Source organism: Parasteatoda tepidariorum, chromosome 11 (assembly GCF_982258835.1).
Source record: "Parasteatoda tepidariorum strain Cologne lab strain chromosome 11, Ptep-v5.0, whole genome shotgun sequence".
NCBI lineage: Eukaryota > Metazoa > Arthropoda > Arachnida > Araneae > Theridiidae > Parasteatoda > Parasteatoda tepidariorum.
Window position 1 is genome coordinate 76,489,495 of NC_141765.1, and position 23,867 is coordinate 76,513,361.

At 26.6% G+C, this 23,867-nt stretch overlaps 1 protein-coding gene across 2 annotated transcripts in view; it reads right to left on the bottom strand.

The window, feature by feature from the left end:
* LOC107457045 (alpha-N-acetylgalactosaminidase) overlaps positions 1–17,441 on the bottom strand; it is a 65,799-nt gene extending 48,358 nt beyond the window's left edge. The window contains exons 1-2 of one of the 2 annotated variants that reach the window (XM_016075083.5): positions 16,957–17,441; positions 685–849 (exon numbers count right to left, since the gene is read on the bottom strand). In XM_016075083.5, the coding sequence (XP_015930569.1) occupies positions 685–836 (152 nt within the window). In that variant the 5' untranslated portion in view covers positions 837–849; positions 16,957–17,441. Of the gene's footprint in view, positions 1–684; positions 850–16,786 lie in introns of both variants that reach the window. The other variant, XM_087155002.1, reaches the window with a different exon arrangement.
* Positions 17,442–23,867: the final 6,426 nt, after the last annotated feature.

A 23,867-nucleotide genomic window follows, 5' to 3' on the forward strand; every position in this document is an offset into this window, starting at 1 on the left:
ACCAACATTTTTCAAATTCTTGGAGCCCTGTGCATTATTAAAAAAATCCTTTCAATTATGATATTTGGTATTAAGAAGTATTCTTGGAAAGTAGATTAAACACTGTTAAAAAATATTCCTGGAACATATGGTCGTAAAACATTTAAAACTTCAAACTTTTCGCTAATGAGTAATAAATTATTCAGCAACGATTGTTATAAATAGCTATTAATTTACCATTTAAATTGCCATTTAATTAAATTACTATTTAATTACCAAATAAAATTATAAAATTTATTATTGATATATATTTTTGAATTATGTAATCTAGGTGCAGCACATTCATTTACCTCTTAACTAATTTAATTGTAGATTAAAATTCATTCAAATACTGCTTCGTAAATCTTTGTTAGAAACACAAATTAAATTTAAAAAATTCATGGAACAATTTTTTAAATGAAAAACAGTACGACATATTAGGAGGCGGTCATAATCAGAAACCTCAAATTTTATCTCTTTTTTTTTTAAAGAAACTATACAAAAAAACACAAAGTAAAAATTTAGTATAAGAACATATCTTTGGGGAGCACTCAAAATAAAAAAGGGTGAAAATCTTAACATTAAATCATGTGATTCCAGGTATTAGCTACATAAATTGGATGAAACAAATCATATAACTTATCTGATATTGGATTGCTAGATTACCTTATGCAATTTAAAGGATCTTCTTTGCAGTCAATGTTACAAACAAATCGTAACCATGAAAGCCATCCCATTGGTGGAGTTAAAGCCAATCCATTATCTAGGCTCACCACATTCAAAGGAGAACAAATGAGGATAAAGATAAGCAACTTCATTTTCTTAATATTTCTAAAAATAATAAATAAGGATTACATTTTTAAGAAAAATAAGCTTATGATTCATGATTCATACGAAATTTCTGAACAAAATGACCAGAACAAAAATTTAAAAAATAATATTAAATACATTCTATATGTTTATGGCACATGATAAGAAATATTAGTGGAGAAATAATACTAAAAACACAAAAATTAAAAGTTAATGCGCATATTTACTTAAGTGTTTTATGTACGTATACGGAGTACAAAATGACTTTTATAATATCGGGTTGCTTAAACTCTTTAGTTTTAAATAATTCTGATTACCCTAATGTTAAAATCTAATTAACAGTGTTAATCATTAACCACATAGATACAATACAAGCAAAAAACTTTTACCTTTAGTTTGAAGTATATATAAAAATCATCATTACCAAAATTGCATTTTCTCAGGAAAAAACCTATTTCTTCCAGACCAGTGGAAGAAAATAGAAAAAATGGAAAAAGTTGAACAAAATTGAAAAAACTAAAAATTGACTAACACAATTGTTTTTAAATAAGTAATGTAAGAATGGCTTAAATTTAAACAAGCTAAATTTAATATACCACCAGTTAAGCTTTTCACGCTATTCATATATTATGTATGTATACATGCATTACATATATATATATATATATATATATACATACATATACATATATATAGATATATATACATGCATATATATATATACATATACATACATATATATATACATACATATATATATACATACATATTATAAATTTAATATACCACCAGTTAAGCTTTTCATGCTATTCATATATTATGTATGTATACATATATATATATATATATACATATATATACATGTATACATATGCACATATATATATATATGCACAATATATATACATATGTGCATATATATATATATAAAAAGATAAGCGTACAAATCGAGGTAAACGGGGTTCAAGAAGTAATAGAAACTCTCTTAATACTGACAAATTAAATATACAATTTCTTTCCAATATGGAAAAAGACTTTAATAAACATTATAACATTAAATCAATTAAAGATTTTGTCTTTTCCCTTAAGAATTATGATGTATATAAGTTCTACGATCTTATTATTAACTTTTCTTTTATTAATTTACATTTCAAAATTTCTTGTTTTGATCTTATAAAAGCTAAAATGAGCATAATTTTGCCTAATAAAAAGAAAAGTTTAGGTAATTTATATTTCGTTATTAACTTTCAAAATCCTATTTTCGATAAGATCAAATTTCACAACATTTTTGAAAATTTTAAAGCTTCATTTCCATTAAAAGATTTTAACATTATTAAAAGTTTTAAATATAACAAATCTCTTGGTAGAACCATATTTAACTATAATGATATAAGCAAAAATTTAGGGAGTATTAATATATCCGATTATGAATGTCACTGAGAGGAGGATAAATATTTTGATTTTGTTGATAAACATCATAAACATATTATTACTGGTAATTTAAATATTATAGAAAACTTGGAACTTAGGATTTTAATGATAAAAGGCACAAAATTTAGACCCATTTACCTTATATCAATCAATAAAATTCTAAAATAATTTCTTAATGATCTCAATAGTTTTTGTTTAAAGATATCAAATAAATTCTCTTTACCTTTAGATATGCTAACAGAATGGAAATGGGGTGTTTATTATTACAGTACAGAACCCGTTATCCGGAAATCAGAAAACCGGAATACCAAAAAACCGGAGCGAAATCCAATGAATTTTCCCACCATTTTTTAAAAAAAATTTTTTTTTCCTCATAAGATTTTACAATTTTTTTTTTCTTTTTTGAAAGATGTTTACCATACCATCATTTTAGAAATAATCATTACTGTATTATTTCATCGTTTTTTCTTCTTTTTAAGATTATTTCCTAATATTTTTTTTTAGTTGGGTTTAACAATAAAAAAAACGGCTTTTTGTAGTGATTCAGAAAACCGGAAAAATCAGTTATCCGGAATAGCGATGGTCCCGATCGTTCCGGATAATCGGTTCCCTACTGTACTTTAAAAACTTTATTTTCAATAATAAGGATAATTTAAAAAAGAGTAACAATTCAACAAATTTTTCTAATATTGTTCAATCAATTAAGCAACTTCAAAAAAATTTTGTAATTACTCCCATAGACAAAGCTAACAATAATTATGCTACATTCTGTAAAAAATTCTATGCTGAACTTTTAAATACGGAATTGAAAAATAGTAAAAATTTTAAACTTAGTAATTTCAATAATAATATTGTCATTAAAAAAATTTTAGCTTTTCAAAAGAGATTAAAAAATAAAATTATCAATATACAATTTCCTTACTTAATTATCAGTTCTAAATTTTATAAAATTCCTGTAAAATTTGGAACTATCACATGTGGATCTAATACTTTTTTAACAAAACCTGGCACCATTTTCTCTTACTTAAATAAAATTATAAACAATATTACTAAAGAAGGTTTCTCTTGGATTATCACTAATAATCAACCAATTTTAGATTTTTCATTAAACATAATAAAATTAATTCTATTGCGACTTTTGATTTCCGGGATCTTTTCAATAGCATTCCCCTTTCTAAACAAAAAGATGTCCTTTTGAATTATTACTATGATTTTAAAAATATCCTTTGCTGCGATTTTGATTATTGGGAAATTCTGATTAATTTTTGTCTTTTTAATAATCATCTTTACAATGGAAAGGATATTTTTCTTCAAATTAATGGAATACCACAAGGATCTAATTATTCATCTCTCTTAGCTAACATATTTTTGCATTATTATGAAAAAAATATACTTTTAGTATTAAATTTGTTTTTAGATACATTGATGACATAATTATCTTTAATTTCCAAGATTTTACTATTTTATTAAATGACATTTACCCTGAGGAATTAATCTTACTTCGTAATCACAATGATAATATTAATTTCAATTTTTTGGATTTGGGTATTATATAAGTTGAAAATATCTGCTTTGTTGCTACGATAAAAAAAATTATTTTAATATTAATATACTAATTACTTGAAATTCTAATGTTTCTAGGAGCATCTATTTAAATACCACTTTTAATGAAATGAACAGAATTAAAAGAATATGTAGTAATATTTATTTATCCAAAAAACAAATCGATAAACTCTTGCAAAATTTGATGAAAAACAATGGATACCCAACTAAAGTAATAAAATTTTATATAAAATCATTGAATTAATCATATATTTTTGTGGATATATTTACTAAACATTTCCTTTGTTAATCTATATAATTTTTCCATGTGCAAATTCATTTCGGGCCAATCCGCGAATAAAACTATCTACTAAAATATTTTTCTTTAATTTTTCCATGTGCAAATCCATTTCGGGCAAATCCGTGGCTAAAATTATTTGCAAAACAGGCAATTTATGTTTCTCCTTTTTATTTTATATTTTTTCTTAAATAAACATCTATTTTCCAAAACTGTTTATAGTCAACTTTTTTAAATTATCCAGTATAATATTACCATGCGCACATCCATTTCGGGCCCATCCTTGGTAACTAACAAATCAATGCACAGAATAACAAATCACTTCAGCAGTGCAGTAAGAACGGCACTCTAAAACCCTCTAGTTACACTAAATTTGCGCTTTTGTTTTCATATTTTGTAATTTGGCAATCTTGTTGCGAAAATTTTTTAAATCATTCTTGAAAAATTTCCTATCCATGTAAGTACATCTGATTTCGCTACTCGCTTTATAGTCTATGTTTTATACTGTTTTTTCTTTTATTTTCTGTTTTTACATGTTATTTTTACTTATTTTTTCTTATTGTGTTCTATTTTATTTGTTGCAATTTTTGTAAAAATTTTTTTTGAGTGTCCTCACACTATTGTATTAATATATTTCGCTTTGGCTACATTGATACAATATCAGAAAGCATTCTCTTTTGCGGATATAATCGATGAAGAAAAGATAATATCTTTTTTTTCCAGTTTTTTTAAATAAAATTTCATCCTTTTTTTTTTAAAAAAAAACTGCTGTTTGATATTTTTTTACTTATTATTTTCCCTCCCTTTTTCATATGTCTATAATTTTTCTTTGTTTTATCTTCATTTCGAACTTATGCCAAAAGTGTGGACACTTTTTGAAAGTTTCATGTTTTTCAACTTTGTGTGCTTGTAGAATATATTAATTTTCACTTAAATACAAAAGTTTATATATCAAATTGAAGGTAATTTAATCTAGAATTTAATAATGAATACAGTATTACAATATCTGTATTACAAAAAAAAGTTATGCAACTAATCAGGGTTCGTGATTTTTTCGATTTTTTTTAAAAAAAATCAAAAAAATCGGATTATTTTGATTTAAATCGGATTTTTTTGATTTAAATCAGATTTTTTTTATTTTTATTTAAATACACTATAAGAGCTTTAATTTATGATCAAAAAAACTTTATAAATGTTTAATCAAAATTAAATTAATATTAAAACTATATTATAACAATATTTTAGAAGCTCTAACTTACTAAAATAATTTTTCATTATAATGCATAGCGACCATTTTGATACAAAGGCATGATTGAAATTAAAAGACAAGATAAAATAGATAATTTAAAGAATACTACTTTAACTAATAACACAAAGTTTCAATTAGCACAGTATAATTTTAATTTAAAATTGTGATCTCTTTTTTTTCTCATGATTTATAAAATGGCAAAATAAATGCAACAGATTGTGTTTATAAATGTTGTTATTCATCAAAAAATAAATATTCAATCTATATATTTTTATGTTAAAATATTCATTTTTAATCCTTTATCAAAATACATAAGTTAAGCTAAAAAACATTTTTTAAAAAATCTATGTACTCATTGGAATTTTTTTTCAAAAAGAAAATCTGATAATTTCAAAGATACCGTAAACATATTATGAGAAGAAAAATAAAAACCAGTTAATAGCCCTGCTGCTTCAAATAGACTTTGATAGGGAAGAATGACACTATGTCAGAAAAAAAATATCTGAACTCAGCTTTTTTTTTTTCTTTCTATTTTTGGCATATTAAGGTAATTTCTTTTTAATATAACCTCAAGCTTTAGAAATATAGAAATTTCCATCAATAAACTATGATGTAGATTTGAATTTCATGCTTTTTTAATCAAAAGGTAGAATTTTAATTAACATTTGCTTTCTGAAAAAAAAGCATGTTTATTTACTTTCTACAGCTATGCAAGTCTATATTAAGACAGCATTAAATATTTACTTTAATCTGTACTTTCAATGTTAAGAATCAAAAGATTTTTAAACATGTAATTTTAAATGTGTTTAACACACTCCAAGAAAGAAAGTAATTTCGTTTACTAAAATTAATTAACGCAGCAATTTATTTAAAATAAATTTTAAAACTGAGAAAAGAAAATAATAAAAGTATCAATAATTTAAAGCACTGTTTTTTAACTTTTAAAATCAATATAATATATATATAAAAATCAGTTGATTTAAATTAATGATTTTTTTAAAAAAATCATTTGATTTTAATCATGATTTAAATCGTGATTTAAATCAAGCTGATTTAAATCAACGAACCCTGCAACTAATAGTAAGATCTATCTTAGATTTGCATTTTTTTAAAGTGATACTTACACAATCAATACTTAGTAGGATAACCCTTATTTTTTAAGACAGCTTACCAGCTTCTTTTCATTGAGTGAACGACTGTTTGAAGTTCATCTTTCGTAATCACATGGTGCCAAGAATCAATTATAGCTTCAATAAGTTGTCTTTTATTGGATGGACGTTTTTTTCGTGCAAGAATTTTCAAACGTCACCACAAATTTTCAATTGGATTGAGATCAGGACTGTTTCTTGGTCATGGTAATATATGTATACCTTTATTTTGAAACCATGCTTTGCATACTTTTGCTGTGTGGCATGGAGCTGAATCCTGCTGAAAAATAAATGGTGCGTTGTTGGGGAAGAGATCCCGGATGGAAGGTATCAATTTTGGTTTCAGGACAGTTTCGATGTATTTTTTGGCATTCAGGATGCCAAGAATCACTTGAATTCGGCCCACACCATCTGCAGACATACATGCCCAAATCATAACATTTGTTGGGTTTTTTGCTTCAATGCAATCAGGATGAAGTGCTTCACCTACTCTACGTCTATGTGCCAAGTAAATAATGCATGGAATGACATAAAACTATTGTTCTATGTTTTACTGCAAAAAATAAAAAGCAATGCAAAAATCTAATATTATATAGCATCAAAACTAATGCAAAATAATATTATAGAGAATGCTAGATAATAATAGTTTGCATTGAATCTAATATTATATAATACAGAGCAAACAGCAACCTCTTGTATCGTTCTAATATTAGAAGTTGTGCAAGATAACGTTAGATTTTGCCGATTTTCTGATGTTATTAGGTGCTACTTGGGTCCTCATCAGCAGGGTGCACAGAACTATTGTCTAAAAGTAAGACGACCTTTTCATTTTTCAGCTCCTTGTCCCATTCAAGAAGAAATTTGGTGAAGATACTGGATGTCATCCATGCGTTATAGCGTTTGGCATAACTGGTGGCCAGAACTCCGTTAAAACATCGAGGATTTAAACTCTTTCCTATCGCTAAAGGTTTTTTCCCCCCACAGTTCCTGCCATGTTACATGTTAGCAGTCTGGTTAGTCTTTCCTTTATTTTTTTACATCCACCAGTCGATTCATTTTTTAACAGCAGTGTGTGTTCAGGAAGTGCTGGGGAAAATAATCCTGTTTCACCTGTGTTGAAAATTTGCTCTGGTTTATAGTCTTTGAGGAGTGTTCGCCACACGTCGTTTACCCTTTCGGTGGCAGAGCTAAAATCAGCATCTTGCTTTTCACCATGCAAATTACGATAAGACAATGTTGCTGCGGTCTTTCCATCGGGTTAGCCACCCATCTGTAGCATTAAAATCAGAATCACCAAATAAGTTAGCAAAGTCCTGTGCTTTGTGAAATAAAATTCCACGGGAAATTAGAATTCTTCGTCCGCGTGCATTTTTGAACCATTCTAACAGAGCCATTTCAATTTCCTCCGATTTTCCTTCACGCTTATGTTTTCTTGACAGATTTCCATTCTTTTTTATTTCCTCGGAAATATTCATCCTTTATTTCAGAATGTTGAAAAGAGCAGTTTGGGAAATCCCTAATTTAACTGAAGCTTCATGTTGACTACATTTAGGAAGTTTATCATAGTTTTGCAACACTTTGAATTTATCTTTAAGACTCAAATCCTTCCTTTTTGGCATGCTGATAAAATTTAACACCAAACAAACTTAAAAATGATATGTGCTCTAGCTCTAACTATAATACTCAAACGGCTTAAATAATATGGAACATGTGCACAGACAGTTTTCTGGAAATCTATTCATTTTCTCTGTTAAGATAGATAACAAAAGAAACTTCTCTCCCTTCTATGGTTCATTTAATAAAAAGTAAGATAAGAATTCGACCCCCTGTTGAGTGAGATAGGTTTCTCCAAACTTCATTCAAGTCAAGGAATTGACATTGATAAATTGATTTCTATGAACTCCCTGCTTACCACCCACATTTTTCCTTAACTCTTACACTATGTATATCACAAGAAAGTGCTAACCGCACCTGTTTCACAAGTTTGTGAGTAACTGTTGCTTCTTCTAAAAAAATCTTTAAACTTAAAAAAAAAAAAAAAAATTTATAAATAAGAACAAAAAAAGCTGAAATATTGCACTTTTGATTTATTATGTAGTCAAAATTTTGATTTCAAAAAGTGGCAGCATTGATTTTATTAAAGGATGTTTTTAACATGTATAATTACTGTAACGATTCGGTTCTTGCCGATTTGATTTTATAAAGCGGCTGATTTTATTATCTGGTGATTTTACTAGCGGCGGGCACTGTATATATATAATATATATATATATATAAGAGAATTAATAAGCTTACTAAAAATAATAATTATTTAAATTGGAATATTAAAAATAGCATTCAGGTTTTCAATACACTAAAAACTTTAAATAATGTTGATTCAATTCACTGTTTTGATTTCGAAAACCTATATACTTCCCTTCCAACAAATAAAATTCATGATGTCCTTCTTCAAATTCATAGCATGCTTAATATCAGTGATATTATTAATGAAGTATACTGGAACTTTCTAGTACATATTAACCTTAACAACAATTATATTCTTTTTAATATCCTTTATCCCTTTTTCAACAAACTTATGGTATTCCCATGGGTAATAATTTTAGTACTAACATCTGCAATATTTTTCTCTTTCTACAAGAATATAGGTTTGTAAAATCATATGTTAATCTTCCAATTAATTCCTTCTTTCTCAGATTCATAGACGATCTATTAGTTATTAATTTTAATGATTTCGATATTCTAGCCAAACATATTTATCCAAATGAATTAATTCTTAATAAAACAAATAATAGTAATTCTTCAGCAAATTTTTTAGATTTGACTCTTAATATTAATGAAGATAAAAAATATTACATTGAAACTTTTTGACAAAAGAAATGATTTTAACTTTCCAATAAAAAAAATGCATTGATTTTAACTCTAACTTAGCCAATAAGGTTTTTTCTAACATTATTACCAATCAAATTCATAGATTTTACAGGAATAACTCTAACTATAACAAGTTTTTAATCGATACTGATAAATATTAAAACGATTTAATTAATAGCCATTTTCCTAGTTCATTTCTTAAATTCTATTTTAAAAATATCTTAAAAAACTTGGTACATTAATTTGTATTTAATTTTTCTGCTTTTAGAATGAGTTCTGATTTTTTTAAGGTGGGAACTATGATAAGCTGTTCGTAAAGCCACTGGACCGAATAGTTTGGATGTATGACCTTTTATACTGGATTAGTTAAATATTTTTTAAGATACTTCTTAATAATTTGTAGCCTCGTAAAATTAATTTAATTATTTTAATTGTCCAGTATAATAAACAGTTTAATATTTAATTTATTTATTTTTATTATTATTATTTTTGTATAAATGGAATGGGCTCTGGTTCATAAAGAACCACCCCAAATGAAAGCAGGTGATACGTGTAGTTTTTGAAATTATGTAAGGATGTATAAATGAAGGCGAAAGTCTATAAATGGCTTTCTATCCATATGTGCAGGCTTTAACTTTTAAATAAGTCACCCTATGAAAAATGGGAATGTGTATACTTTAAAATTATGTAAGGTTGTATGAATGAAGGATAAAGCCTATAAACGGCATTCTATCCATATCTGCAGGCTCTGATTTTTAAATAAGCCACCCTATGAATGATGGAATGGAAATGAATGATTTTTTCCTTCTCAGTCTGTTAATTAAATTAATCCGTTAGGAAATGTTTTTATTTTTTATTGTAATAAATTTAATAGCATTTTCTCCATTTTTGGGCTTTAATAAATTAATTTCCGATTAATAAATTTTTACTATTTTCTCTCATAGATGGCAGCACTAATACTTTACTTACTTAAGAAATTTTCTTCTTCAATCAAATATATGTTTTTTAATTTTATTTTATTCGATTCAAGCTATATGCACAACTTCAAATATTGTACCTCTTCGCGAATTTTGTTTGGAACTGTTTAATTATTGTACTTTTAAACCTAAACCGCATTTCGCTATACGCCGGTATGTTTGATTACTTTTTCCTTTTATTCCATGCTATTTTTCAACAAAATGTTTTTTTTGCGATATCAACACATAAAAAGAATAATTTTTATCTTAGGATAATTATTCTTTATTCAGAAATTGCCAGGGTGACTGAATAAAATTATTTTTAAAATCTAAGTTTGAATTTAAAACATTAATAACAGAAAGTTGGGATCTTTTAATTGAGTAACTTTAAATCTTTATGCAACCATCTGCTTATCCTTAAGAAATAAAATTAAAGCGCAACAATCTAAAACTTTACAATGCAACAAAACACGTCATAAATAGTACCAAATATTCAACTTTCTTGTTAGAAGCAAATCATACTTTCTTATTTAGTACACACTCAGGAATAAAAATTTTAAGTATATTTTTGAAAAAAACTTTAAAGTTTTCATCAAAAACCCAACAAACCCCAGGTTTTTGATGAAAAACCTAGGTGGGCTGGGATTTTTTACACTCTGTATAATACCGGCCTGTTTAAATTTTAGTACAATCGTGAATTTTAAAAAAATTTTACTGTTTTCAATAAATTTACAGTTACCTATTACACATTGAAATATTGCACAAATTTATTTAATTCTTCAAGAATTTTGGAAATAGTTTTCGTTATGGATTTTAGTTAAAAAATTTTCTGTTGATACTTCTTTTAAGGTGTCTACACACTGAACGCAACAGAGATGCGAAAAACGATTTTTCTCCTCTGTTGCAAGTGATTGCAAGTACCTTCACACAGCATGCGACGACAAACCTGTTTCCTTACACTTTTCTTCTCTATATAGTTTTTGTTTCATAGCTCATTTTTTATATTTATAAATTATTTTATGTATTATTTTTTATATTCATATTACTTTATGATTTCAGTAAAAGATTCTTCATAAATTGCCAAGATAAACTTTGCGTCACATTTTTACAAATATTGTATCAGTAATTTATACAAAATTATTTATTTATTTTTCATAATTTTTGTCATCTAATTTTTTCTACTAATTTTTTATGCTTAACTAATCTTTTTATGGAAAAAAATGCATTTTTTCTGTATAATTTTTACCGGCTATAACGCGTATTTTTATTTTGTTAAATAAACTAAATTGATAGAATATTAAATAATTTAAATAAAAATTATTTTATTATCGAAAGTCTTGTTAGGAAAAATATTCTTTTTTTCAGAACATAGTAGTGAACAATACTTTTAATATTACAAATAGATCAAGTTTGCAACTTAATATTTTATGTAGATGTGATAAAAAGGATTTTATTTCCTTATGCAAATGCTTCAATATAGTTTTTTCGTACATTCACAAGTTGGTAAGAATTTATGAGATTAATATTTCACTCTACGGAATTTCTGAGAGGTGCCACTTACACAACATTTTAAAATGGACACCTTTTATTATTTAGTGACCCTTTATAATATGACTATAAGATACTACTTTATGAGAAGTACAAGAATGTGTGGGTGTTTTTCTTTTTTCATTTATGTTTTACTTTTGCATAAAATTACATTTTCCAAAAATTGTAAAAAAAGAAAAAAAAATTTTTAAAAAAAGGATGACATCACGTTTTAAATATGCTAGATCTCTTTTTCCTGCTGAATGGTACTGTCGCATTAAGCCAGCATAGTCAGTCTGACAGAACCACTGGTAGCTACATTTTATAGCACTCCAAATAAAAATTCCTGGAAGATTGGTTACGGTACCTCAACTATCAACGAGAGACACATGAAGCCTATAGCATAACAGAGATATATAATAAATATTTTATTAGTAATTTCTGTTCCTGAATCTGGTCCATTCACTTAATTGGCGAAAAATTCCAAATATGCTCCTTATCTTCCTTGATTTTTTAAACTCCCGAAAGTTTCTCAGAACAATAAAATCAAATTACTATTTTTGATTCTATGAAAATATTTAAGTAGGAAAAAGGCGTTTTCCCCCCCATTATTTCTATATATATCCAATTTTATCCGATAATGATGAACAATACCGAGTCTTAGCATAATTCCATAGAATAACCAATTTACACTAAAAAAAATACAGCTTTTTTAGTTCTTTAAAAATGTTTTATTTTTCAAGCTAATGATCTGATTTCATGCAAATAAAAATTTAAGCGATTCTGTTTATGAAGTTGATTATGATAAGAAAATTTAAGGACCCGGTTTTTTGCACCATTGTAGTATTTATATCAATTTCCGTCGCTGTTGCAGACTCAGATTCAATCCGATTCATATATATTTCTAATCTCAAAGGGAAAATACGATGAATTCAAGTATGATTTTAATGTTAACATCCTTCAGAACATAGTGACTTATGTTTATATAAAATATTTGAATATATTTGAAAGATTTTTTTGAATTGTCATACATTAAAAGAGAAATTTTTTTACAAAAATGTATTTTAAATGTTCTTATTTATATAAATCTTAGTTGAAATTTTTATTAAATATATATAAAATATTATAAATGTCTAAAAATATATATTGATAGGTCTTGATTTAGAAACAGTGTTTCTAACTTCATATATTCCTAATATAAATTTTTGAAATTCTAAAGTGTGATTAATCTGCTAATCTCATTTAGGTTTAAGCTATTTTAGTGCATTTTGTTAATTATGAATAATGTTCAGCTAAATAAGGAAAGGGTGGCGGCTATTTAACGTTGCTAAAAGATTAGAAAGCAGTATTTTTTAATTAATTATTTTTAATTATATATTTTTTCTATAGGAACTAATTTTATTTTTTATTTGCTATTAAAAAGTAGTTATTATTAAAAATTAAACAGTTTGTTTTATTAGAAAAGACTTTCGAAAAATTATGTTTCATAAAGAAATGCAAAGCAAAAGCTAAAGATAAAAAGGCGAACTTTTTTTAATTAGTGGAAACAAAACAAAACAAAAAGTAACAAAAATTATGTTCAATTCAATTCTACTTTTGATTACTGAAGGGACAATCAATGGGTAATTATTACAAAAACTAAAATTTTGAATGAGAAGTTTTGGAAATCATATAAAATATATTGATCATATAAAATTAGAAAATAAGGGCCCTTAAAAGTACTTAATTTTACATCATCACTATAGTTGATAGGAAAAATTTTTTAAAACAAAGTTCCTTTATCATCTATAACTAGACCATGCATCGAGGGTAGAACATTTTAGAGAGACAAGAAGGGGATTTGTGGGAGGGGGCTATAGGCAAGGGGGATAAAACATGTTCTTTAATTAATATATTGGTTCTTTCATTGACATATTTTGCCTTTTGTCTAGAATGATACTCCAAGGGGGATACTGCGATTGGAAGGAATTTTTTTCTTCTTTTTGGGGGGGAGGGGAGGAGGGAATAGTTTGAAGGAAACTAAGTAGAAGACTCACACTGACCTTCAAAATCGATAGAATTCAAGAAATTCAGTTTTACTAGTAAGGCATCTGCTTATAGGAACGAAGTAAAACCCTAAAGGAGTCTAAATACCGACTGCAACAGCAACAAATCGCATGTTGCGATGACTTTACGCATGCGCACTTCTTTCATCCTCTTTCTGTTGCAACAACCAGTGATCGCCATCGCACTGGTTTCAAGAATTGGATGGCGTTCAAAATAAAAATTAGGCAGTTTTTAAGGACCGTGGAAACCCTGTTATTCAGCTATGATGTTATTACGACACGCAAATTTCTAATCGCACTATCAAAGTAAATTTCTAATCATGCACTTTTGATACAATTTATTTCAGTACAGTTTTACAGTAAATTCAAGTTATTTTTCCATCGTTTCTTGGCAAGGAATGTGATTTGGTAAATGTGATAATGAATTGTCATTTGGTCAAATACCGAATACTAGGCGAAAAATAAGCCGAATACCATATACTCGGGGCCAAATAGCAAACTTTTTTTGCAGCATAGATAGCAAAACTAAAACCAAAATTTTAATGCTAACAATAATATTTTCTGATAAAACGTATTCATAAAAAAATGTTAAAAAATAAGGCCTATCAGAAATGCTTTTGAAAATGCTGCATTATCATAATAACTAAAGATTATATATATATATAAAAAAAAAAAACAGAAAATAAAAATCGATTTTAATTCTTGAAGTTTGAGATGGAGAAATCTTGGGATTGGGAAATCTTGGAATTGAGAACATTCAAGTTTTCCAATCACCATATATTCAAGAAAAAAAGAATAAAATCTAACAGAAATGCTTTTAAAAACTGATGTGCTATAATAAAAATATCTATGAAAAAAAGTTTTTTCTTCTTCAAAAAAAAAAAAAAGCTAGATGGAAACAAAAACAATTTTTTTTATATTTTTAAAATAAAAATCTTATGCTTAAAATTCCAATTAAACTTTGTCACAGTGCCATATTTTTGGAAGAAATAAAAATGACGTTAAAATAAAGTTTATTAGTAAAGTTTATTTTAAAAAATGCTACGTCATGATAAAAATGCCGATAAACAGAAAAGTTTATTAAAAAGAACAAATGAATAACAGAAAAACAAAATGTTCTTAGTTCCTAAAATAAAACTTTAACATTGAAAATCACAGTTCTCTATATTACAGTACAGGGAAAAATTGACAATAAATTAACAGTAAGAGATGTTCCATTAAAATGCTGTGTTATAATAAAAACAGCAAAAATGAAAAAAATAATCCTTCTCAATTTTTAGAACTAAAAGTGTTAAAAAAATGATGAAATTGACTTGCTTGCATATAATTTTTAAAAAAAGAAGAAGTACAAAAACGTGTTGGTTGAGTAGAAAGTAATATAGTTTCAATTCATCAAATTTCGTTTTCCCATTTGTCTCCTAGAAAATAAATTTGCAAGCCATATTGCAGAAACATGATTTTAAAAACTTGTGTAACAACTTTTTCTTATAATATACAACACTATAATATAGTTAAAAATATAATTTTATATTATTCTTCATATCTACACAAATTGCAAAAAAAAAAACACAATTAGAAAAATACTTTTCTAAAAAATACTCTGCCGAATATTTGGCCAACTAAATTTTTGACAAAAGGGCCAAATACTCATTGCATCCCTGAGTTTAATGTAATGTTATTGCAGCCTGAGAAATTCACAAAGTGGAGGGAAACGTGAATTTTTAAACTGCTCACTGCTTGTAATTTTAAATGCAATTTTTTGTTGCTTATGTGATCTTTTTCAGAAAAAAAAGAAAGCATTTACTATGTGAAAAATATAATAATTCAATAAAAAGAAATAATAAAGTACATTGCCAAATAAGTTTTGATTTTTATTTAGAACTATAACAGCTTTGTTTTTATTTTAGGCTTTTGTTTAAACCTTATTCAATTAAAATATTTAATTTGAATTTATATCAATTAATATATATAAATTTTTTTCCCACTTTCATTCTGTAAGCATGGCATTTTTTTTTTTTTTTTAGTTTGAATTTATTTTAAAATAAATTTTTGTATTGTGCGAAATGATAAAAAAAAAATTAAAGTATTATTTTTTGTATTTTTTTTTTATGAATTCTAATATTAAATTACTTTAATTTTTACAAATATATTACTATGTACATTAATAAAAAAATTAGAGCACTAATGTTTAAATAAATATTACTTTATATGCTATCAACATGCCTAAATACATGTAGGGCTCTTCATAGGTGAACCTACAATACAAGTGGGTCATCACTCAAAAAGGTTGTGTACCCTTAATTAGAATACATTTTTTAAATTAAAAGAATAATTGTTCGGTCAAAGGCAAATGAACATATATTTATTGAATCTATTCTGACAAACAAGTGCAATAAATTTCATTACTTGATGACATAAATATTAAACTTCTAATAAGAATCCCATTTTTTTTAAAAAAAATAATAATGTCTGATAATCCGTACATAATGAATCAATTTTTGATAGCCCCGGTGCATACTTTAAAAATAAAAATACCAGAGCTTTGCCTTAAAAAAAGGAACTGATATTTATTGAAATAAGAACAGAGAAACCAATTCAACTAGACTTGCGAAACTATGGGTCCTGTAGACCCCAGATGTTCATAGTGGCAAGCAGGAACCTAAAAAATAAACCATCACAGAAATGCAACGCCCCTCCGTTTAAATCACTCAACATTTTCGTTTTTTCAAATATTTTCGCAAGTTCAAAAACCTTTGGCGAATCTAGTTGGCATATATAGATACCAATACAAAAATACCCCCATTCACTGTTACTGATTACAAAATACTTAACTACTTTTATTTCATTTGTTCTGCTTAATATTCTTTCGACTAAAAAAATAAAAATTTACATACTTAGTTGACTTATTTTGCAAATTAAATATACTATTAACAATTTTCAGTATGCTAAAAAATTATGTTCAGTATTATAAAAAATTATGCTAAAATTATTAAAAATCATGCTAAAAAATTAATATTTCAAATAAATGAAGTACTCTTAAGCAGTTAACAAATACATAACTCACCTTCCACTGCTATGAACAAAATAACAGAACTATTGGTACTAAACACATGATGAGTATTATCAGTATGATTATCAGATAAAATCAGGGAACAACAAGAATGCATTTATCTCCAAAAGATTTTAATTCATGAAATGTATTTCGCGCTGGCAGAGACTAGAAAGGGATAAGGACTTTCAACTTTCGACCATTGGCTATCGAAATGGGCTACAGGTGGCAGACAGCCGCAGAACTCTCTACTCATGGCAATACTCCGCACGCTTTCGCCACTAGCATGTGGAGAGTCGTAAACAAAGGAAGTACATTAATTTCTGTCTTGATTGTCAAATAGATATTAAAATCTTTTAAGTTAGGAAACTATATGGAACTGAAAACTACATTAAACAGAGTTCTAAAAGAAAGCGTCAAGGAAATTTTGAAAAATAGTTTTAATAATTAAATACGAAAAGGAAAAGTATCGTAGTACAAATATCGCAGTATCTTCTCCCTAGATGGCGCATTCCAGCGTTGCGATCGCCTATTGACGAACTAGTATTCGTTTTTTTGCACAGAGTGGCGCCCGTGTCAGCAGCATGCTTCTTTCTTCCATGCATGATGGTTGACTGAATGTAAACAATAACAAGCTTCTTAAGAAGCTTGTTATTGTTTACATGCTTGTTATTGTACTAAACAATAACAAGCTTCTTAAGAAGCTTGTTATTGTTTCGAGGCCTGTTTACACTGTCCAATTTCTTGAATCCGAGAAATTGGACGGATTTCTCAGTTCAAGAAATTGGATGATTCGTTGACACCATCCAAGTTTGAGCTCAAACCTCGCAGCCTTCGAACGAGCTATAGGAAGAGAATAATGACGTCATTTTGACGTCACGTTTCTACTCCTAGGGAAAACCTGGAGCTCAAACCTCGCAGACTTCGAACGAGCTAGGAAGAGAAAAATGACGTCATTTTGACGTCACGTTTCTACTCCTAGGGAAAACCTGAAACCTCGCGCTTTCGAACGGATTTTGCTAACGGGCTGCGATCTTCATTTTTCCTCCCATCTATCGGAAAGCTTTCACCTAACAATTTGCTGGTGAAAGCGATTCGAACGTTCGAATAGGATGCGTTTAACGCTGGGATTAAATTAGATTTCCGATTTCAAAGATAATTTTTACCCAGATATTTTATGATTTTTTATAATCATTTACCTAGATATTTTATGAATATATTTCAGACATAATTTTTTCTCTCACAAATTTATTATTTCATATAATAAATGGATTAAATAATAAGTTTCGGTTTCTAGCAGAACTTATAATAAAATCTATAATAATCTTGCACGACTTTAAATAAAACGTGAACATTTTTTCTGTTCCAAATTTTTGTGTATTTTTAGCCATAATATGTTTAGTATAATTATTGCCGTGTTTTTATTAACTTTTATTTTAATTACCTTGTAATATTTTCAAAATATCTGCAGAAAAAAAATGGAATTTTTTTCTTTAAAAAATTGGTGAGTTATGACTGAGATTAGTGCCAAATAAATAAAAAAGATTACTATAACTAAATCGTATATAATTTTAATAAGAATTACTATAAATTGTATGCTTATTTTTAATCCGCTATGCAATTTTCTATCAGAGATTTGAAAGAACTGAAGCTTTTAGAATATGATCGGTTTTTTAATTTTTATAAAGTAGTTGATTAGTTTAGATGCATAATTACGAAGCATAATTTCATTTATTTTCACTTGTCTTTTGAGTTGGGTAGAATACAAGTGGGTAATAAAAAGCATGGAATATGAAGAGCGGAAATTTTTTCGATATAATCGTTTTTGAATTATTATTAAGTTGCAGTTAAATTTAGATGCATAATTAAGAAACATTTTTAATATTTTTTTTATTTTTCTGTTCATACTTTAAATGCGAAAATTTCATCTTTTATTTTCTAAGACAAAAAGATATTTTTACTCTTATATCTATCTATAATGCCAAAATATATTCGACAATTTATTTTTTGAAAAATTATCTATTATTTTTAGGAATAAAATTTGTTAAGATTAAGATTAAAAAATTATCAGAAAAAATTATAAGAAAAGCGTTTTAGAGTTATTTCTTAATCTTCTGTTTGACATTTGATCTTTTTAAAATAATTACTCCTTTAATAAAATGGTAAATAATAAGTTTTAGGGTGGAAAAAAAACTTAAGCATTATTTTCTTTTCTGTTTTGAGATTCTCCATTAAGTATCAGCTAAGTTATTCTAAAGATATTCACTTATATTTATTTGTTATTATTAAACTAGCGTTATTATGTTTTTATTCAAGTAATACTTTAAATTATCTTAATGTATGCGATTAATTCTACTTCAAAAAGCTTTTTTCGAATTTTTGCGACGTGCAAAAAGAGAGAATTTCTTTTGAATTGCTTTAGCATAATTCATTTATATACAGAATGGTAAATCATAAGAAAAAAATATCCTGCGTCAATCAGAAAAACAATTGAAAAAATTTTGTTCTTAAAAATGTGTGCAATAAAAACTAGTTGATATTTGCATCGAGCTAAACTACTAACACGAATTTGTGATAAAATAAAATCACGAATAATCCTTATGGCTAGACCATTTTCCATTGCTGTACAATGGAAATGTATAACTAAAAGTTCTAACTCCCAAAAGTTCTAACAAAGTTCTCACGACTTGGCACCCTTGTCTTCTGAGTTGGATTCCATATAAGAGCATAATAAAAGGACCGGAATATAAAGAAAGAAGACTTTTTTAATAAAATTGTTTTTGAATTAATTGTTTTAAAGTAGCTTGTAAATTTAGATGCATAATTAAGAAACCTTTTTTTATTATTTTTTTCCTTAATTTTCCTGTTCTCAATATTCCAAGAAAAAATTATTTATATTTCTAGTCTTATAATTATGACATCGAAATATACTCGAAAATTTGTTTTTTGAAAATTATGTAATATTTTAAGAAAAAAAAATTGTTAAAATAAACATTAAAAAATTTCTAAAAAAAATCACGTTGTTTTAAATATTTTGTTGAAAAATTGTACTAAAAAAATTCTAGACTAAAGAAAACTTTTTTGTTATTTCTTAAGCTGTTGTTTGACATTTGAATTTTTGAAAATACTTATTGTTAGTATTACAAATTTTAAGGAGAGAAAAAATCAAGCATAATTGTTTTCTCTGTTTTGAGATTTTTTTTTTTAAATATTAGTTAAGTATTAATAATTTGCTAAGTATTATTAATTTTTAAATATTAACTAATATATTCTGTTTTACCTGTATTCATTGGTAATTATTATACTAGTCTTTTTTTGGTATTATTCGAATAATATTTTAAGTTATCCTCATTGATGCAATTAATTCTAATTCAAAAAGTCTCTTACAAATTTATGTGGCACTTAAAACAAATATTTTTCCGAATTACTTTTTCATAATTTATTTACATACACAATGGTAAATGATTAGGCAAAAAAAAAAAATTCCAGCATCAACAATAACAATATAAAAACAATTGAGGATATTTTGAAATTGAAAATGTGTTTAATTGAAAGTATTAAAAATACTTGTGACGAGTTAAACTTTAAAAACGAATTTGTGATATAAAAAAAATCACGAACTGCCCTTATGGTTAGAACGACAATAGTCAAATTGTGTAACTAATAACTCTAGCATAAAATTCTTAAATAAAGTACAACTACTTGGCATCCTTGTCTTCTGAGTTGGGTTTAATGTAAGAGGGTAATAAAAGGCGAAAAATTAATTGCAGAGAATTTTTTTCCAAATCTAGTTCAATATAACACAACGATTGAAAATACCATTTTCAAAAAAGAGATAAATTATTAAATTTGAAAAATAAATATTGCATTGTTTGAGTTACGAATTGTAATTTATTATAAAAAATATTATAAAAGAGAAGAAAATAATGTTTTTTTTTTTTTGAAAAAATAACTTACAATTATTAAAATGTATAAGTTTGCAATTGCGAAAAAAAAGAAGATCATAACAAAAAAAGAAAGCGAAAAATTGAAAAAGCAGTTTCTTTTAAAATTGTAAAGCAAATTTTTTTTAAGATTATTTAAACTAACAATTATTTAAAAAATGCTAGTTTAAAGTTTATTTCATGCATTCTACCTATTTATTAAAGTTTATTTATTGCGCGTTATTTTGATACTTATTGTAGCTTTAAAACTAAAAGATTTTTGTGGTATAAAGTATAAAGCTACACATTTTATCAATTGCAAATAATAAAAAAAAAATAATTATAAATAATAGAAGGTAATAAAGTAATCATAAATATAATAAAAATTTTATAAATAATAAAATAAGTAAAAATAGAAAATTGCAAAATTTTGTGAAATTAAATAACCTTTATTAATCATTAGTTCTTTAAATCTAAAAGCTCTCGATAATATACATATAATTTCTAAAGTTTCATAATCTAGTGATAAAATTTCTGAATGACTCAATTACATTTATTTAAAACAACATTCAAAGTATGATTTTTAGAAAAGGTAATAAATAAAGATGTATTGGATTTGTATTATTTGATGTATTATTTTTTATTTTAGGAATATTTCTTTTTTTTGGCAAACTGTTAGTAAATATAGTTATAAGTGAATCGATTCTCTAATAATAAATACAATAATGCAAACAAGTTTAAAACGAATACTACATATTAAATTCTTGAAGAAAGATCAAAGATTAAAATCTGTAGATATATATTTTAGACTATGTATGTAAATGTCAAAATGAAAGACGAATACATTCTCTTTCTGAAAGAACACTGTAAACTCTGGAATAGAGGTCACGACCCCTAAGCGAAAGGAGAACGATTAAAGGATAAACAAAAGCCATTGGTTACTTTCTTATAACTATCAATACAAAACGTCACTTCCTAGGGGGAGGGTCCGAACCTTTGTTCGAGGGCTGGGATTCCCTTCACCGCTCTCTTCGGGAGTTGCGAAGTTTGGATTTTGTTTTACTATCGGACGGTGGTATAGAATAGACTCCGGGGAATAGTGACGTCACCGTCCGTGTTCGAAAGCTGCGAGGTTTGGGGTCCAGAAATCAAACAAAAGGGTGTTTCTGTGGATATCTGATATTTCCGAAGTTAGGAGGAAAGAGCCCCTAGGCAATATCAAGAAGCTAAAAACATATTCTCACAGTGTAAAGTGAGGAGGCTATTTAACAGCTCTGTGGGTGGTAGCTACGAAAGTGGGGATATTTTCATCAGTAGAAAAAGCGTTTTATTGCTCTTTTGGTTAGAAAAGTGAAGAATAACAATTATTTTATGTTTGTAAGCACTTCGATTAGATTTTGAAAAGCATCCAACTATGTAAAAAAAAATAATAATCTGAATAAATCTCTGAATAAAACTTTAAAAGAAGAAGAAAAAAGTGGGATCTGGTGGCCCTCTTGAGTTATAAATAATAAATGAGTTAGAATTTAAAAAAAAAAAAAAAAAACAATTAATGCAATGAGATTTTAGACTTTTCGGGGGCCCCATCAGAACTCGGGGCCCTGGGCCAGGGCCCAATGAGCCCATCCTTAAAAATGGCTCTGGTTCAAAATTACAAGGCTACGGAGTGAAACTTTAGTAGTCGTAAACCCGAAAATTAGGTCAGCTGTTCAACGACGGATAGAATAAAATAAAATAGCAAGATATACAAATTTTTATATTATTTTGTGGAAGGTAATTTTAAATTGTAAAATACAAAATTTGAATAAAATTGATTGAATAATTAAAGATAAATGAAATTTAAACAAACCGAAGTTTTTAAAATTTGAACTCAGAAACTAATCGATCGATTGCTCTGAAAGTTTGTGTTTTGAAATTAAAAGGATGTAAAAATATGTAGAACATGCAATTCAATATATTTTATTATTATTTAATAAACTAGTAAAAAATAACAAATAATTATTTAAAATTATTTTTGCTTAAAAATTTGTGCATAATTTTTTTTCTTCTTTTTTTTTTGTAATGTAATGTATACATTTTTCAATACACTCAAAAAGTTCTCGAGATAATGCGCAATAATCGAAGTATGAAGTTAAAATTAAAGGACCCAAACTTTCCATCTCTCTTTTTGCCATAACTTTGGAAACTATCATCTTCCAGATTGCGGCTGTTTCCGCATTTTGAAAATTAAAAACCTAAAACTAAACTTTTGACAAACTTGCATGTTTATCCTGAACAAAATGCGCTTTAGTGCTCTTTTTCGTAAAAATATGGTATTGACTCTTTATACGTGAATATACGATTAAATCAAAAGTTAATCAAGGTGTTCCCTTTTTCCATTTCATACACTGTACATAAAATAAGTCAATGAGAATCTATTATGTTGATTAATATATATTTTAAGATATTGAATACGGACAGTTTAATTGTTTCTCTGAATCAATCAACAATCTTTTTACTACTAAGAAAATGATAAAAAACAAAAATAAATTAAATCTGCCAAAAAAATTAAAATAAATTACAAATATTTTGTTACTGTTTGTTTTTCTTTTTTTTCCGACTGCTTATTTAATGCGTTGATTAAAATATAAACCTTGAATCCGAATAAGTAAATGATTTTCCTCATTTAAAAGTATTAAAAAAATGAAACAATTAAAACTGAATTTTTTTTATTTTATTCTTTTACTTTCATTTTGCTTGAAAATTTCACAAAGCAATTATGTGATCCCATAAACCATTAATAAACATGTTACATAAAAAAGAATTTGTAAAGAGGACATGCCTCTCTCGCTCTGTCCCTCAGGCTTTTGTCAGTTATTCTCCCAGTAAAGAGGGGTGATTATCTATCCCCTCCTCAGTTCTCGAGAAAAAAGAATAGCAGTTTGAAAGATAAGTTTCCAAGAAAATTAAGATGTGTTTGAGGGGAAAGGATTTCTATGGGTCTTCGAAAAGTCTTCAATTTCA